At 41.1% G+C, this 19,545-nt stretch overlaps 1 protein-coding gene across 1 annotated transcript in view; it reads left to right on the plus strand.

Moving 5' to 3' along the window:
• SEMA3A (semaphorin 3A) overlaps positions 1-19,545 on the plus strand; it is a 220,649-nt gene that overhangs the window by 91,773 nt on the left and 109,331 nt on the right. Inside the window, exon 4 of the mRNA XM_044423275.1 lies at positions 19,021-19,140. Coding sequence (XP_044279210.1) covers positions 19,021-19,140 — 120 coding nt within the window. The remainder of the gene's footprint in view (positions 1-19,020; positions 19,141-19,545) is intronic.

Consider the following 19,545-nt stretch of genomic DNA (forward strand, 5'->3'; position numbering starts at 1 on the left):
TGCATGGCATATGGGACTGGGGATGCCCTGTGGACCTCCCTATAGTATGCTACACGATATAGGTCTAAATTTAGAACAGCAACAGAATGGCCATGAAATATTCTTTGATAATTAGTGATATTATACTTTACATAGATTAATTCAAGTATTAAGAGAATTTATGTTAATGCTTGGATTTTGAATGGGAGATATGATTAGGGGTCAGGAATAAAAGATGCATTTTCCTATTCATGGATTATTTTTCTATTTATGGGGATATTTGTAAGGATTTGTTTCTCAAGAGAGCCCAGCATTTTGTCAAATGAAATCAATTTTAAAAAGAGAAGGATGAAATTGTGCTTAAAATCCCACCAGCGGCACTTTGTGTTTTAGAAATAATTTGGCATGCAAAAGGAAGGATCAGCTCATTTCAGTTGAACATCAGGGAAAAAAAACTACTAATGGTTAGAAGAGTCAAATAGGAGAACCATCCTCCTAGGGTGATTATATGTTCTCCATCACTGGAGGTATTTGAGCAAAGCCTGGATAGCCATCTGTCACAGACACTTTAAACTGGATTCCCACACTGAGTAGGATATTGGACTTGGTGGCTTAACTGACTCTATGACACTATGATCTAATAAGGTTTTTGAATGTCTCAAACATCAGCTATACTTCTGCATCCTCATTTAGTTTGTTAAGTGCTGATGACCTGCTTTTTTAAATCTTCCTTTTTTGGCTATATATTGTATGGAGAAATTGTGGTTCTAAATTTTTCTGGTTTGACTCCTCAACTTCTTTTTTCATTCTCCCTCCTGCAACTCCCACTGGTTGTTCCCAGTGTAGGTAGAGGTATTTCTCTTTGTCTTCACATGAAAATTCCATTATTATTTACCATGGCTAATGACCATAGATTTACTCTGCTTGGATTCTTTTCTCTCTTTTTTAACCCAAGAGATACCACATATCGATATCATCATCATCATAAATTGTCTGACAAGCCAGAATCATTAACTGATATTCATTCTCACCCCACATATTGTTGCATTCATATTCCTTATTCTTCAAAGAAAGCTCAGTATTGGACAGATATTCTTCTCCAAAAGCAAGAGATCCTATGAAGAGTTGTGCTAGATCAGACCGATGCCTGTCTAGCCCAGCACAGTTCCTCAAGGTAGTCCAGCAAATGTTCATGAAAAACCTACAAGCAGGACCAGAGGTAGTCACCTCTTATAGTAGTTGTCCAGCAACTGATTCTGATAGAACAAGCTGCCTCCAACCCCAGAAGTCACATATATCTAAAAGGATCAGCAGCCCTTCATAGCCTTATCTTCCATGAATATGTTTAATAGAACCCCCCCCCTTTAAATCTATCTAGGGGTTTAGCCATCACCACACCACAAGGGACAGAATTCCATAAAATAGACCATGCTGTTTGAGAAAGTGCTTCCTTTTGTCTGCCTTGAAATTCCCATCAAGCTGTGTCATGTGACCCCATGCTCTACTATCATGAAAAAGGTTGAGAAGCATCTCCTTACCACTGTGGTGCTTATTGTATCTAGGATTTATACTTTGCTTAAGTTTGTTTTCACCAAATGGCTGGTAATTCCATTATCTCAGAACCATCCTTCAGAGGATGAAAATATCACTAAAGCAAGGCCCACAAAGAAGGTAGTGATGGGAAGGTGGGTTTTTCATTTAGGTGGCCCAGTATGTTGTAGCCAGACTGTGGACCAGGGCCCAAGAAATATGCAAATCACTTATTACTGCATCTTTGTGGTTAAAAGGAATTGTGGTTATCAGTTTATTCCCAGAAACAGTTCAAAGGCAAAACGATCTGAAACACCATGTTCTCTCATATGAGATGGCCTGAGTTTTAAGGTCTTTGAGGGAGACCCCTAAGGGGTATGTTTGGTGTGGATGCAAGAGTATTCCCCGACACAGGAATTCTCTACCATGTGAAGTTAGCTTGGCTTCCTTTTTTATCATCTTTCTGCAATCAGGCAAATACATTTTTGGATGTAAGCTGGGCTTGGTGCTTTTTATGTTATTGTTGCATCATTTTTGTGCAACTTTTTTGTAAAGTTTCTGTTTAATCCTGGTTTGATTATTATTAACCAACTTGTTTGGTCTTGATTTGTTGACCTTTTGAATCTTTAAAATTAGTCTTGCTGAAGGAAAAAGAGCATTGTGGATTTCTGAGAACTTTCTTTTCCAAATAGGGAGATGTGACCAGAAAGGGGGGTAAATTGATCCTTCCTATCTCCTTTCTGGCAGAACAATTTAGTCTCTGTTGTAGTGAAACCCACCTATTGCTTCCTGTCTCACTTAGTCCCTTCCTGATTTAACTGATTTCCTAAGCGCTAGACCCTGTTAGGGTGTCACCAGCATGTTAGAAAAGCAACTTGGCAAGTCCTTTTTCCACAAATGATACTTTGTGCCAAATTTTAATTGAAGGGAAATTTTAGACTTCCTTCAGTGAGAGTGTTTCATCTTAATATTTCCTCTGGGAAGGTAAGAAAAGGCAAAATCAAAGGAGCTTCAAAAATGTGACTCCATACAGTGGGACACATGCAGTTTGATAGCCTGAGCTTCTGCAGTGTGTTTGTTGACAACATATAGACATTGCTAAGCAACTGCATCTTATAGATCCTGCAGTCTGTCTCTTCTTTTCAACACTTGCTGCGCATACGTTCCCTCTCTAGTTCTGACTGAGAACTTTGAAGTATGTTTATCACAAATGACTGCAGCTGCAAATCTTTACAGGATATGCAGGAACTGAACTGGGACTAAGCAGATTAGCTGATTGATATGAAGCCTAAGTGGTTTGTAAGCATCTCACAAGAGGGCAGATGTTTCTCCATATGGTCTACCTTATTAGCAAGCAAAATACCACCTTTACTATTGGTATGTGATTTATTATCCTGTGCTGGCATTATATAAGCAGGATTTGTGTCAGAGCATAGGACAAGAGAGGGATCAGCTAAAGGTAAATCGTATCATGCATTGCACTCAGCTCTTCTTACAGACCTAACTACTGGGGTACTGAGAAACTACTGGGGTATATGCTATCATTGCAGTGTTTAAGGGTGGGATCCTAGGGAAGTTTAGACAGTAAAGGCCTATAATTCCTGGCTGACAATATGTTGAGAGTTTTAGGCCTTCGTTTTGCTTAAAATGTCATAGGATTGCACCCTAAATGTTGCATTCCAGCCCACTAACAAAATGCCTGTCATGGCAGGAAAGAGAAGAGCTAGTGTATGCTAGGGCTTGCTCCATGTGGGGGAGAGATATCTAGGTGAGCCTTATGCACAGACTGGGGTCTGTTTCCCTTAGAAGAAGCTGGGCAGTGCAATTCAGAGTCAGGGCAAGCTGATCCAAAATACAGCACCTTGATTTTTTTCCAATTTTCTTTAATACTTTCAAGGCACAATTCTTTCCCCACCAGCGCATGCTTTGTGTTATCCTCCCAACAACTCTGTAAAGTAGGTTGCACTGAGAGAGAATGACTGGTCTGAGGTTACCCAGTGAACTTCACAGCTAGTGGACTTTGTAATAATCGTGGGCCTAATCCATGATCCTAAGAGCCAAAGTATGAATGGCATCATGACCTGATGGAGCGCCTCCCAATTATGGGGAGATCTCAGTGAGGCCTGCCTGGCTCCAACACTGTTAAATGTTCATTGTCAGGTTAACACCTTCCTCTTCTCTCAAAGATAAAGTTTTTAATCAAGCTGTGGACATTGCTGTCAACTGTTTAAAACAACAACAACAACAACAACAACAACAACAACAACAACAACAACAACAACGATATGCATGTGAATGCATGCTGCCTGTTTGTGTAAAAATGGATTTTTAAAAAATTGGGTTTCAAGAGTATCTATCTTTGTACACTGCCCAGAGAGTATAGGAATATAATAAATGAAATGAAGAGCTATGTCTAGGTTTCTCTCCACCTGCCTTGCTTTATTTAACTATAAACTATAAATGCAGGTGCTCCCTGTTTCCATCAGAATGGTAGTGTTCACCAACAGTATAACAATTTATACTGTTAATTTATATTATTTTAAGGAACTTTATTTATGGATGTGAGCTGCCCCGAGGCTTCGGCGAATGGGGCGGCATAGAAGTCTCCTACATAAATAAATAAATACATACATACATACATACATACATACATACATACATACATACATACTCCCAGGCCCCTTGCATAGCTATGAAAGGAAATAACAGTCCCATAAGCATACCTCAGGGGAGATTTTCACTAGAGGTTGCAATTGGAAGGGAATGGTTAATCCGTGGTCCTTGCATGCAGCAGGCCCTTTGACAATCACCCTCCCCACTCCTATAGTTAAATAAAGGGCAATGAACAGATGTACTTCTTTATGCTGCAGGAATCATCACATGCAGTCTGATCTCTGAGTCCACTGTGTGAGTTAAGCAGGTGCATAAATCTCACAGTGCAATCCTGTGACAGGGAGGCACCATCTGCACAACCACAGGGATTTTTGGATTCCGGCGACGAAGTTGGAAATTTGCTTTGAACTCAGAGCTGGGAACAGATGCTCAGACCCCCCTTACACTTGCAGCTGCTGCAGAATGCAACTTGCTGGCTACCACTTCAGGGTTGGTGGGACATTCTGGGTGGTGAGGAGGAGAGGAGACGGGAACCTCTGAGAGAGCCAGTGTAGTGTTGTGGTTGAAAGGACAGGAGTGGCAATCTGGGAGCTCCAGGTTCTAGTCCCCGCTCACCCATGGACTGGGTGACTCCTTTGGGCCGGTCAAGGACTCTCATCCCAATCCACCATGCAGGGTTGTTGTTGTGAGGATAAGATTTAATGAAGTAGGAAGAGAGATTATGTTACCCATCTTGAACGAAAAAGGCAGGCAAAAATATAAATACTATGAATCCTGGTTGACATTTTAACCTTCCTCCCTACGACTTCAAACCACTGCACTTGGATGCATTGTAGAGCAAGAGGACTGCATAAGCCACCCTCTCCTCCATGCTCCTTCCACCCACCATAATCCTCAAAGTCTGGAGAGTTACAGGCATCCTCAAAGGGAAATTGTTTGGACATAAACATGCTTAATTTGGGGTGCACCACAGGCTAAGATGTTGCATCCAGTCCTACACACACTAGAGTGGAGAGTGAATTGAAATATGGGGTTTTGAGATTGAGCTGTGCAGAAATAGTTTCTGGCTGCAGATTTGCTGATGGTCAGGCAAGCTGAAGTCTGCATTGGATTGGACTGTTTGTGAAAATGTCCCTTTGGCATAAGCCTTTTGATATTGTATTTTCAAACTACTACTGTATTTTGCACCATCTTGCCTCAGTCCATTTAACTCTCTCTGTTTAACAGAATATATTTAACACTGGTTGCAGATAGTGTGCACAGAGACAAATTTCATATCTTCCCATGAACTCTGTTGTATCAAGACATCAGAAAGATAAATTGAGTCAGTCCGGTCAGTGAACACTTAATCAGAGAGATAGCGAGACTCACAATGGGATGTGTTGGGCTACCAAAAATACCTTATCAGCATCCACACCCCATCAGCAGCCTCATGCTGAAAATTCCCAGGAGAGCTTCCAAGACAAGAAGGAAATCTAATTTTGTGGTTACCACTTATGTTATTTCCCTTTTTACAATATCCATCACGCCTCAGAGAGATACCATTCCTGAGAAGGGTTGAAAGTTCCAAGTTGCCTGCATCAGAATGCTGGGTGGCTGACCTTTGTTTTGTTTGAGATTCTGGGTATCTTTCCAAACCTTGAAGACCAAACCAGAAAGGATTTAATATATAAACATTCCAATGGTTACAAGTGTTGGACTGGGATCAGGGAGATCTGGGTCTAGTTCCCACTCAGCCACAAAGCTAATGGGGTGACTTTCAACCAGTCACTGTCTCTCAGCCCAACCCACCTCAGAGGGCTGTTGTGAAGATTAGATTGAGAGGAGGAGAAGAATTATGTAAGCCACCTTGAGCTCCCTGAAGTAAAACAGGTGGGATATCAACAACAGCAACATTAAAAGAAATATAGTGAAACACTGTGATATACTGTGATGAAGTAGACATACAGAAAATCTATTTATTGATGAAATCCAAATATTGTCCTTCACCTTAGGAGCTCCAGCCGATTAGTCCCCTTCCAATTATGCCCTTATCTGGATGCAAAACCAGCCTTACAAGTACTGGGGGTGGATCACATGACAGGATGCTGTTCATTAACAGCAGCAGCAACAAAATCCTTGCACGGAGAGAACTTCATGCTTCATTCATCTATCCATTAATTTATATTCCTGTACCACCTGACATCCAAAGCTTTCCATCAGGGAACAGGCTTTGTATATGGAGATAGTTCTCTTCTGCAGAAAAAGATCCATACTCCTAGTCCCCCACTCTCTGGCGAAGTCCAACACACAAATCATGTGAGGCGCCAAAGCATGTACAACAGCCCTTGGATGTGAAGGTGCCTGTTAGGATGGCACTGAATCCATGACATTCTATTAGGTATTTCTGCTCTAGTTTTCTTCATCCTGGTGCCCCACAGCTGCTTTGGTCTGCACCTCCTTTTAGTCCCAGTCAGCATCGCCAATGGTCAGGCATGCTGCAAGTTGTAGTCCAAAGCATCTAGAACACAACAATTTGGGAGATGCTGTCCTACACCTTCAGGAAAACAAATCCTGATTTTTAAGTAGCAAAACTGCAAGTATGCTTCTGATAATGGCTATGCTAATAAAACAACACTCATTTTGCCATATACAGCTGGGTGGGCAGAGTTTTTCTTCATAGGAATGCACCATTACTTTGTTGACAGCTAATGTGTAAGGTCCAAGTTTATGTATTAAAATGTTTTGAATGAAATGAAAATACCTACATTTTATTTTTCTTTCACATGAAGAGCAGATGTTTTGACAGATGGATGATCTTTATTTTTGGAATGGTCCAAGAAAAAGTTTATGTAATATGACGTAATCATTGTTGCATATCTCTTGTGTTTTAAATCCTTTTGTGTTCGACTCTTATGCTTTTCCTTCATAAGTTTTTCTATTGTTTGTTCAGGCTATCTCTCTGTACATAATCTCTTCCCTCTGGATGATACATAAATTTTGACAGCCACTTAATAATAAACATAAAGGTTACCTTATTGGGAAAGGCATATTGGCTTCCATGTGGTGGTTAACATACCATTCTTTAGATGGGCAGATATGGCAAATCTATTCCCATAGACTTTCTCCTCCCGCCCCCCCACAAGGTCCATTCCAGGTTGGTTCCATGAAGATTTTTCCTTATTTCCTGAAAATAATTTCTATATATTTTGGGTGCATTCATAGACCTATGCCTCCATTGAATAAAGTACATTTGTGCTCATTTTAAAAAATGTATGCAGGGTATTTTGCACATTTTTTCAGATATGCCCATTTTGTCAAACACAGGTATGGATTTTTTTTCCTTTTCTTTTTTTTTTATAATAAGTTTTATTCAAAATTATAACCCTAAAACAAAGAAAAACTAAAAACAACATCAATCATCAGAAACATCGGACCTGCTGGGTCAGCCCCCACATTTTTTTCCATTTATGATAACTTAGAAACAGATTTAAACCTATACGAAGTCCCGTTTCTCTAACTAATAATAAAAAGAGTCCCAAGTTTGATAGAAATCAGTATCTTCTTTCTCCTTCAATGACAAAGTCAATCTATCCATTTCTGCACAGTCCAAGATCTTTTTTAGGATCAGTTCGTCGGTGGGTGGTTCTTCACTGTTCCATTGTTGAGCAAATGAAATCCTCGCCGCAGTGATTACATGTAAAATCAAGTACTTTTCTTGTTTACTAATATCAATAGGTATAATGCCTAATAAGAAGACTTCAGGTTTAAAAGCTAAGGATTTTTGTAACATTTCCTCAAGCCATTTATGTATTTTAATCCAATACTTTTTCATATTATCACAAGTCCACCACATATGATAGAAAGTACCCAATTTATGTTTACATTTCCAACATTCATTTGACATATTTGGAAACATCTTAGCTAATCTATTTGGCAACAGATACCATCTATAAAACATTTTATACAGGTTTTCTTTATAGGAAGTTGCTAATGTTACCTTAATATTTCTCTCTCACAGCTTTTGCCATTTTTCTTATTCAACATTATATCCAAAGTTTTGTGCCCACGTTATCATAGTTTCCTTAACCTGTTCATCTTCCATTCTCCTATTGAGTAAGAAATTATATAGTCTTTTAATCACTTTCTCATCTGATTTAAGCATCACTTGATGAAATGCTGTTAAATCTTTATAAAAGCCCCATGTTTTATAGTCTTTAGCATATCTCAATTGTATCTGCACCTTATGCCACCAAGAAATATTAGATCCTTGTTCTTGTGTTTCTTGATTCAATTTCAGTCCTCCAGAATGTCATCATATCTTATGCATTTAGATATACAAAAGCTTCCATAGGTGAAAGCCATCTTGGTAACTTATTATACAATTTTGTCTTTAACTTTTCCCACATCGACATTAATGATTTCCTAATATAGTGACTTAAAAAAGAGCCATGTAGCTTAGCCTACAGGTATGGATTTTTAATGACAAAATGTATTCCCATATTCAATTTCAGGAAGTGCAAATTGGTTAAATCTATGGGGTAATTTCTTCACCCATCCCAAGTTTTTGTATTAACAGAAGAATTACTAGTTTGGCAGTATATCAAGGATAGTTACATCCAAAGCAAGTTATCAGTAAGGATGCATATGAATGTTCTGATGAATCAAGAAGAGACATATATTAACAGTGTACACCACTTATTCTCAGTGACCCCATGGCATCATGAGGCACCTGGCATTGTCAATGGCCTAGTCCGGTGGACCATTGTCCTCCACCATTTTCACTTAATCAAGACATCTGATACTTCTTAAGCTTGCTGGGAATTTCAGAAGTGGCTTGGGTGCAGGTTAGGGCATGGGAAACATCTGGTGATTTGACATCCATGCATCACTGTGTCATGGAGATCACAAATGCAAAAAAAAGGGGGGGTCTCTTTTTAAACGATTGGGTAAAAAGTGCTGAAAGCATCTCCAATAGACTTGCAGTGTGGATTATTTTGCTGATACAAGTGGCATTATTTGGACAAAAAATTCTGATGAACTTGGGAAACCTGCATGCAAAGATTCATCTTTGATGCATTTTGGTGACTTTGGCAGACTACTATCCATCTGTTCACCTTCTGACCTGTGCTAAAATCGCTCCCACTGATTTAAACCTTCAGTCCCTTTGAATTAATGGGACTTAAAGGGCCTTAAACTTTGGATGGTCTGAAGCTATGGTCCATGATAAGCATGTCTTTTTAATGGCCCCCTCATCTATAAAAACAATAGCAATATGCACAAGGAAAGCACTATAGACACCAAAGTAACTATTATACATGTTTGGAAGTTTATCCAAGAGAATAAGTGAATATCAAGAGGAAAGCTAGGCTGCAGTCCTTCTCCCCAACATCTCCCTTTCTTTGCACAGAGAACACATCTCTATTTTGTGTGGTTAAGAGTGTGGGACCAGGACTCAGGCAATCTTGGTTCTAGTTCCTGCTCAGCCATGGAGTCAACTGGGTGACTCTGAGCCAAGCACAGACTCCCAGCCCAAGCTACCTTGCAAGTTTGTTGTTGTGGGGATAAGGTTAAGAGAAGGAAGAGGAGAACAACGTCAGTCACTCTGAGCTTATTGTATGAAAAAAGACAAGGCATACATCTAATAAATAAATGAATTTTCTACCTGTGGCATAGCAGAAAAATAGCATTCCCATGTGTTGCAGGTGTTCACCTGTGTATGCCAAGCAGGCATAATCCATGTCCATACACTTCATGCACGTCAAAAAGCTGTTCTTTCTTGCTTACCCTCCTGCTATATTTAACAAGGCTACTGTGTGTGAGAGAGCTGTGTCTTTGCACACACCTACACACACACACACAGCCTTTTCTGTGCTTGCCAGCATCATACACTGTACAATCGCACGCAAGATTTAGCTACTCCGTATTGCGGTGCTGGATCTCCCAGTAAGAATAAATATCCTGTCAGCTGGAGGGTAAGGCAGCGATAGTGAGGTGCTGCCAAGTTGGACAAGCCAGTTTGAGACAGTCTAAGTCATTCCAGGCTCAGAGCCAGAAGGGCAGGAGCAATGGCTTTGTACTGAAGCTGACGCACTTTGTCGCCAGCATCCAGAGCAAGGCTGTGTGCCAAGTTTCACAGCTAAGACGTGTCTGAATACCGTCATATCAATGCTCCATGGAGGGAAGGGGAGAACCCAAATAAAATTGGCAGAGGATTTCAGTCTTAGCTATGTCATGACAAGCCTTCTGCCCACAGGGAGGCTTTCCTGTACCACTTGGCAATCACTTCACAAATGCAACTTTAATTAGGCTTTATAGGAGCCCGCATCTGAAGGGATCCCAGTACCAAAACAGGCTTTATTGGTGCTTCCTGTTTGTAATTGAATGTGACTCTTTGGGTGGCCACCCAGCTACGTGTAAATAGGATTTGTCCCAGAAGGGGTACAGCTTCTCCTGCAAGCTGCATACTGCCTCCTCACCCAAATGGCACTTTCGAAAGGGACAGGGAGCTAGGACGGCATGCCTTTCTCCTCTCTCCTTCATGCTACCAGTAACAGACAGAAACCATCAACAGCCAAGTAGCACCCACACAGTCAACAGTTTTATTGTGGCAGAAACCTTCACAGACCAGAGATTATAGGAATGTGAACTGGATTAAGGAAAGTCTTGCCTACGCATGTTACACTGTAATAAATCTGTACAGCTTGAAATCTACAAGATTATTTGATGTTGGTACTGACTAAAATGAATATTCATCTGGATGATGCTGATTTATTTACATATTATATCTCTATCCTTCCTTTCTCCCCTTGTGGGACTCAAGGTGGCTACATGCGGTTCCCAGGTAGTCTCCCCTCCAAGCTCAGGTCAGCCCCAGACCTGCTTAGCTTCAGCATGGGGGATGCCTTATGCATCCTCAGACCATGCTCTGGGCCCAGTATTGATTATAATAATTATATCCCACCTGTTCCTTCATTGGATCCAAAGGAATGTTAGTCATTTTCCAGTGCACCATTTATTCGCCCAGCAACCCTGTGAAGTAACTCAAAGCCAGTTACAGGCCCAAAATCACCCAGTGAGCTTTGTGGAAGAGTTCCCTAATCTTAGCCCAACAGTTTAACTACTATGCAACACTGTTGTGCAATGTTCATAGACGCTCACATGAAAGAGCCAAGCAGAAAAGGGGCAGGAGAAACTGAGACAGTGAGAATGGAAACTGGGTGGGCATCATCACAAGGAGGCTGGAAAGGAAATAAGCAGCAAAAGGGGGCAAAAGATGGGTGGAATCAGTGCATACAGTGTATAAGGGTAATGAGAGAGGAGAAGGAAGACATGAGAGGAGAAAGAGGCGGAAGACTGGCTGGGGGAGTGAGCAAATTGAGTCATGTGTGAAGGAATGGCCCAAAGTGGCAAGCTGAACTGTCTGAACAAGACCTGGGGCACAAGCAAAAATCTGTGACAACCAACACAGCAATGCATTGCTAAAGGTCTCTGGGGAAGATGCAGCTCAGAGCTTTATGTGACTCTTGGCAGATGGATAAAGGTAGGATGGCCCTCCCCTGAATTGGACTGTAACCTTTACACTGTTGAGCAGAATACTACTTTCCACTGCAAATAATCCAACCTCTAATTCCACAAGACAGGAGGAGGTCAAAAGCTTCACATATGAAAAAGCTCACTTGTTCAGTAGCAGCCTCAAGCTTTCCGAACCTACCGGAAGCAGACTCAGAAGGTTGACATGACGAAGTGCAGCACAACAAAGGTTTTTCTTCACTAGTCAGTCAGTAATAGCACAACATGAATTAGCACTACATCTTCATGTGTAAATCTGCAACAGCTACAAACCTTATTTGTTCACTGTGATTTAGGAGGTCTAAAGTTCAGATATCGCTTTAAGCGTGAACTCCGTAGTCTCCAAGAAGCATTGGTATTATCACCTCCCTCTATTGTTATGGGATAACAATAGAACATACCTTGCACAAATTAATGTATATATAAACCACAGCACAAATAACAAGTTTTGTTATTATAATTATTATTATGCAGTGTTATACCCTGCTTTTCTCCTTCTTGCAAGGAACTCAAGCCAGCTTATAAAGTTCTCTTTCCCTTCATTTTATTCTCACAAGAAGAGTCCTGTGATGTAGGTGAGGCTGAGAGTCAGTGGCTGGCCCAAAGCCACCCACTGGCTCCATGGATAAAGTCAGAACACTATTTCTTGACTTCACGTGTATCACTCTTAACCACAACACCACATACCACACCATTCTAGTTTAACCAGACCCATTTTGGTGCATGCCTTCCTAACAAGAATTGTCTTTGTACCTGTTTCATCTTTTGAAATGTACAGCTAGATATAAATCATCAATCCATTTTTAGTCTAATATACTGTTAATGGGTTTACTCTAAATAGGAGTAGCATTGGTCACTACTCCAATGCTAATCCTGGAGAACGGGTGAAGTTCCAGAGGGCTGGAGGATGGCATCCATGGTCCCAATTTTCAAAAAGAGTAGTAGAAGGGACATGGGGAATTACAGATCAGTTAGCCTTACGTCCATTCTAGGAAAAACAATGGAAAGGCTCATAATAGAGAGAGATCTAGTGATGCTAGATAGGGAAGGGAGGCTGGCAGCCACACAACATGGCTTCCGCAAAAACAGGTCCTGCCAGACAAACCTTGTAGAATTCTATGACAAGGTTTCAAGATGGCTAGATGGAGGGGATGCAGTGGATGTGGTTTACCTGGATTTCAGCAAGGCCTTTGACAAAGTGCCCCATGATATCCTGGTGGAGAAACTGAGGAGTTTTGGGATACACCAAAGCACTGTCCAGTGGATTAGGGCATGGTTGATTGACTGTAAGCAGAGGGTAACCATTAGTGGCGAATCATTGTGATGGCGGCTAGTGACGAGCGGGGTCCCCCAGGGCTCTGTCCTGGGGCCGATCCTGTTTAATCTTTTCATAAATGACATGGAAGAAGGGGTGAACAGTCTGCTGATCAAATTCGCAGATGATACTAAAACTGGAGCAGTGGCCACAACTGAGGAGCAGGTACTCCAGATCCAAAAGGATCTGGACAGACTATGGAAGTGGGCAAGAGACAACAGGATGGCATTCAATGTGGATAAGTGCAAGGTCTTGCACTTGGGGCATAGGAATAGCTGTCATAAGTATAGGTTAGGGGACAAGTGGCTGAAGAGCAGCACTTGTGAAAGGGACCTCGGAGTACTGGTTGACTGCAGGCTAAACATGAGTCAGCAGTGTGATGCGGTGGTCAAGAGGGCGAACGCCACCCTTGGTTGCATAGCCAGAAGTGTGGCTTCTAGATTGAGAGAGGTATTACTACCATTCTATATGACTCTGGTGCACCTGCAACTGGAGTATTGTGTTCAGTTTTGGGCCCCTCATTACAGAAAGGAAATAGCCAGGTTAGAGTCAGTGCAGCGCAGGGCCACAAGGTTGGTGGCCAGTTTGCAGGGGATGGGGTATGAGGCGAGACTGAGGGAACTGGGTCTCTTCAGCCTGGAGAAGAAGAGACTCAGAGGGGATCTGTTGGCGACATACAGGTATGTGAGGGGAAGTCACATGGAGATGGGTAGAGACCTGTTCTCCCCTTCAGAGGAAGGCAGGACACGCTCCAATGGAGCAAAGCTCAGGGAACCAAGGTTCCATTTGGATGCCAGGAAGCACTTCCTGACAGTCAGGACCCCAAGGGTGCGGAATGGGCTTCCATGAGAGGTCGTTGAGGCCCCATCTGTGAGGGTGTTCAAAGATAGGCTGGCATGCACATGATGGGCATGTCGTGAGCGGAGTCAGCTGGAGCCGGGGGTCAGACTAGATGGCCCTTCTGACTCGCTCTGTTTCTATGTTACTCTCCAAGGCAGCTAAAATGGAATATTTCATGTTGTTGTTATTATTCATTATTTGTCTTTGCCAGCTGTACCTAAAGCTCTCTGGAAAGTTCACAATGTTAAATCACCCATCCACATTTCAACCAGGTCTGATACTGCTTAGCTTCCAAGGCACTTCAGGCTATAGAAAAGCTATACAGAAGTGTCAATGGTAAGGATGACATGGAATCAGGTGCTACACTGCCTGTCTTAATCTGTATGAACTATGGTGCCAGAGCTCACCTGCCCTAATTCAAATGTCAAACCTCCATGTGTGAATATAATGTTCATGCATGTATAAAAACCCAGTGTGCATTGCCCAAAGACCCAGGTTATTGAAAGTGGGATATTTGTGCAATTCAGGACCATGCATGTTTCATTTTAGCATATTCAATAATTAGGCCTATGCCCAGAGAACTAGGAAAGGTGGAACAGAACACTTCTGGAGAAGAGGTGAGAAGCAAGATTTTGTCCCCCAACACATGAAGGGAGGAGATCAAGGAGAAGATTAGGTGCATATGTGAGTAACAGGAGCAAGCCAGGAAACATTAATCACAAACAAGCTGAAATCCTTGTAAGCATACTTGGGAGTGAACTTCCTTCAAGACAACAGGTTTCTCAGTAATCCTGAGTAGAATCTGGCTGCTAGTCCCACTGAAGCAAAAGAATGAATTTCATATTTCATAGGGCCATAATTGCAACTAACTTTTACAAGATTGTGCCCAGTAAGTTTTATTGAATCAAGTAGAAAGTGGAACACAATGTCACTTTGAGCTTTTCCCCTTCAGTGGAGATGAAATCTTTGCCATCATTTTCTTTGTTTAATGGCTCTTTCATTCATTTTTTTCACTTACATGAAATATATAAAGGAACGTAATCTGCTGCAAATGTATACAGGGTTTAAAGACATATTTTAAACAAAACAGCTGTAAAACGGAAAAGCTATTTTAACCTAACCATTGTAGCTGGAATGGAAATTTTCGGAGGTAAATAAATATATTTTATAGTTGAAGGTTTATTACTTGGAATGCCCCCTCCTAGTGTTTCATTAGCTCTTTTATTCCTCTAATCCATAGTTGAAATATGATGCAAGAGGAATTAAAAGAGAGGGTGGGGATACATATTTTGCTGTCAGTTTTATTGGCATTAATCTGGACCAACTCTGTTGACATTAATAGGGCAGCGCTGTGTAAATCTGAAGTAACTGATGGAAGAATTCAGCCTAAGGGGGCAATTCACATACCACTTAACACTGCTTGTAGTCTCCTTGACTTTGTTGTAGCTACAGAAATGAAAGTGGCCTGTGAATCACTATCAAAGAATTCTAAAAGCAGACTAGCGATCAGCCAATTAACTTCTCATTGGGGAAACCCTATTCACTTTAGCAGAATTTTTCTTGATTTCAGTCTTGGAAATGAGAACAGAAACCGAGATAAACTGAGCACACACTTCATGGCCTTTTGAAAGTGGCAGAGCACTTACTAAAGGAGCCGTGCTCATGGAAACCTGTTGAGGGTTAAAATGGGCCCAGCATGCATGAGCACGTGCGCACATGCACACGCACCAGTTCCTGGTCCATCAACTGGTGTTAATTATTTTGGTGTGACTCAAGTCAACATACAGTCTTTCACTTTTAAAGCAGCCCACAATGTGCATTTGCTTTTGTTTAAGCCAGGGAAATTTACATACATTTCAGGGGCAAACTGTGGCCCAAATTTATGCAAATTTCACAGGCTTTAAAAAGAAAAAAAAAATCACAAATTGGAACCTGCCTTAAAAGCTGAAGCAGTGAGAAATAAAACCTCAGTTTGGTTGGCTTTTGCTCTTGAGTCAGTGTCCAAAGTCCACCAAATGCAGGTGAGTTGAGTTTCTCAGTGTTATCTATCCCAATTTAGGAGATACTAAATTCATCAGCAGTTGAAATCAGCTCAGTTACCTGGTTGGAAAATGACTTGGAGAACTGCTTTCTGGCACTCAGGATAGACTAGGAATCCCCAATCTGGCTGTTATGGTGCCATGTCTCTAAACAGCAAAATAAGAGGCAATTTCACTGCAGCTCCTCACTGATGTAATGATGCAGGCATGGTCCTGCAATAATAAGAAGTGAGTGCTAACAATTAACCATCTGTGCCTCTGAGTGCAGTCTGAAATTGAAGTATTTATATGTGTTTAAAGGTAATGAGTATTTTATGCTGGCATCTCTCCATGAGCCAAGTTCATACACACATCTGTATCTCTTGTTTTCGCATCACTCATGACACATGGTTGGACACACAGTCCACAGTGTTTAATCTGAAGTGTTAATTTTGCATGTAAATCAGTATTTGACACTGTGAGTCAAGCAGCGTAGTGGAAAACTTCAGCTGGAAAGAACTAAGACTCTTAGAGCAACAACACGTTTATTATGACATGAACTTTCACAAACTAAAGTCCTCTTTATCACATTCATTAATTCAAAAGAAACTAGGATGGATGGGTGGATAGTCATCATATGGTCAATAAATAAGATCACCCCAGTAATATCAACTGAAGGTGGAGCCTGAAATGTTTGCACTTCAACTATCTTCCATTCTGCATTTATCTTATCCCAATAGTTTAATGCTGTGTAGGCTTCACAGAAAAAGACAGACTTGAAAAACACTGATTCCCAGTTCAATTAGTGCGCTCAGGCCCTAATTTGTGCAAATTTCCTCCACAGAATGAATCAGCCCTGATTTAGTCTATGGAGGAAAGTTGCACAAATTATGAAATTTTAACCACCCAGAGAACTTCAGCTTTTGGTTTGTATAAAAATGAAATAAATGGAATACATAAATAAATGTCTGTTGATCTCCTGTTCAATTATCATTTGGTTTGTGTGAGTTTCTGATTTGTGCAGAATGAACAGTGATCACAAATGCAAATGGGAATCAGGCATGAAACAAGGGTTAGGATAATGTGTGGAAAATCCGGCTGATCCTGAACATCTTTTCTTTGCTGAGTCCTATGTCAAAGGACAATAATTATTTGGTACAGATGACATTGTTTATAGCTTTTCTGTGCAATGGACTGAGAAATGGGTTCCATTCTCATCAGCCTTGACAAACCTACAAGTTGTGTTTGATGATGTTCCTCTCTCTCATCAAATGCAGAGATGTTGCAAGAGAGGGAAATGGAAAGGAAATGGATGGAGAAGAAAATTCAGGCAGTATTGCCTAAGGGGTGGGCAAAAGAGTGATAAAAAAGAAGTCATTTTACAAATGTATTAGGAAGGACAGGAGCAGATGGAACAAGGAGGTCTTTCAAAAATACTGTCCCTCCTCATTCCAGCATTCACAGCTTGTATTAAGCCATTGTTTTAAATTTCCAGCAATCAGGGCCTTGCTGGTCTGAAGGGAAACTCATTTTCTCATATCCCAAATTAGACATCGGATACTGTAGCTTATCAGTGTCTATACGATTTACACCAGGGGTCCTCAAACTTTTTCAATAGGGGGCCAGTTGAAAGGTGTTGGCTACACGCTCGGGCCGGTAAGGGGAGCCTGGGTGCACAGGCCGGTGAGGCGCCATCGGGTGAGCATGAGGTGGCATTGGGCACGTGCGGCAGCGACTTGCCCTCTCAGAGAACTTCCAGCGAGTTCAAAACCATCTCTGAGTGAGCAAGCCACCACCTCCCATGCGCGGCAGATGGTGGCACGTGTGGCGGACGGCAATGCGGGCCAGATGAAAGGGCATGACGGTCGGATCTGTTCCACGGACCGTAGTTTGATGACTCATGTTTTGAACATATGAGTCTAGCAGCTGTGTACACTCTGCATGAAGGGACCTGCTTATATACTGCATTACAGAACATCTGGACCTCTGTGGTGGGGGGACACGACAAGGTCTTCATAGCAATTGCTGTGGAGGTTACAGAAAATTCACTAGATCTGAAGATGCTCAAGCATTTCTGATAGGGTGCAAACCCTATTTATGTAATCCCAAATGTGCCACCTATGTACACCAAGGTGGTTGCCTTTCCTGATTAATATTTCATTCCTACTTTTATTATTTTTTTTATTAATCATTTTTATTTTTAAAAAAGTTGGGAAGTTGGCATGTTGCAAAGCAAAAGCCTGCTCTCCAGCACCAACTTTATTTGGGTTCACAAGAACAGGTTCATGTTTGGAGCTCAGACTTCTGTTTTGTGATTAGGTTCTTTGACAAGTATCTTATCTTTTCACGTCACCAGTTTGCCTTCTGAGCAATTTCTGTTTTGTTTAGAAACACAGCAGTGATTTTTTAATAGAAAGAAATCCCACCCATTTTGTTAGCATGTTAGCATGGCTATCTAAAGGAACGCTTGCATCCATATCTGCCCTCCCGCCCCTTGAAATCAGCAACAGATGCCCTTCTCCGGGAACCCTCCGTGAATGATATTAGGAGGGTGAGTACCCGGAGGAGGGCCTTCTCTGCGGTGGCGCCCCACTTATGGAATGCGTTCCCCAGAGAGCTCTGCCTGGCGCCATCATTATTTGTTTTTCGGCGCCAGGCGAAGACCTTTTTATTTAAAACTTATTTTAATTGTTAATTTATTGTGTATTTATAGGTTTTAAATTTTTAAGCTGACATGTTACCAGTTTTTTTAAATTTTTAATTGTATTAATTTGCTATTTATATGTTTTAATTATGTTGTGAGCCACCCCAAGGCTTTGTTGCGATGGGGGTGGCATAGAAATGTTTTAAAGAAATAAATAAATGTCCGCAATATTCTCTCAGAATTCCAAATAGGCTTACTGACTCCAAAAGTCAGAGGACCCCTCCTTTACTTCTGAAAGTCCTATGGCTGTTGGGTAGGTTTTGCACCCACGTATCACCACTGTTGTGAATGCAGCATAATACTTTCATTTTATACTTTTTAACGCTTATCTTTGCTGGAAGTCATACTGACCTTTGCCAGAGCGTTTAATGAATAAATATCCACTAGTGACCAAAAGAATGATGGGGCTGAGACTATTTATAGTAACTTAATTTATGCTACATTTTATTTCATCTTATTGTCCTTTGTAGAAAGAATGTGCGAACTTCATCAAGGTACTTAAGGCCTACAACCAAACTCATTTATATGTTTGTGGAACTGGGGCTTTCCATCCTGTGTGTACATACATTGAAGTTGGTGGTCATCCTGAGGTAAGTGCAGTTAAATACATCCACTTAAAAAATAAAAAATAAAATCATAATTTATCTTTAGCCATGATGTTGTCCCTTGTGACACACCATCCCATCTTAATCTCTCATATTTAAGAGCTAAAGTGTTGTTAAAATGTTTGTGGATTTGGTGAGGCTTTTAATTTCAGGCTTGCTGAAGTTATATTGTGTTTTGGAGGAAATCTAGGATATGAGCTACCCCAAGTTCAGCATCTTCATCTTCAACTGCATTTTAGCAGGAGAGATTTCTCTGTGTGTTTAACTCTCTGAGAGAAAATACTGGGACTTAGAAGTTTTGAAATGGCTAGATCATCTCCATAATCCATTTGGTAATTTTTAATAAATACTAAACATGTCCCCGTGTGTGTGTGTGTGTGTGTGTGTGTG

The sequence above is a fragment of the Varanus komodoensis genome, unplaced genomic scaffold (assembly GCF_004798865.1).
Source record: "Varanus komodoensis strain SLA01 unplaced genomic scaffold, ASM479886v1 scaffold13_3, whole genome shotgun sequence".
Classification (NCBI taxonomy): Eukaryota; Metazoa; Chordata; class Lepidosauria; order Squamata; family Varanidae; genus Varanus; species Varanus komodoensis.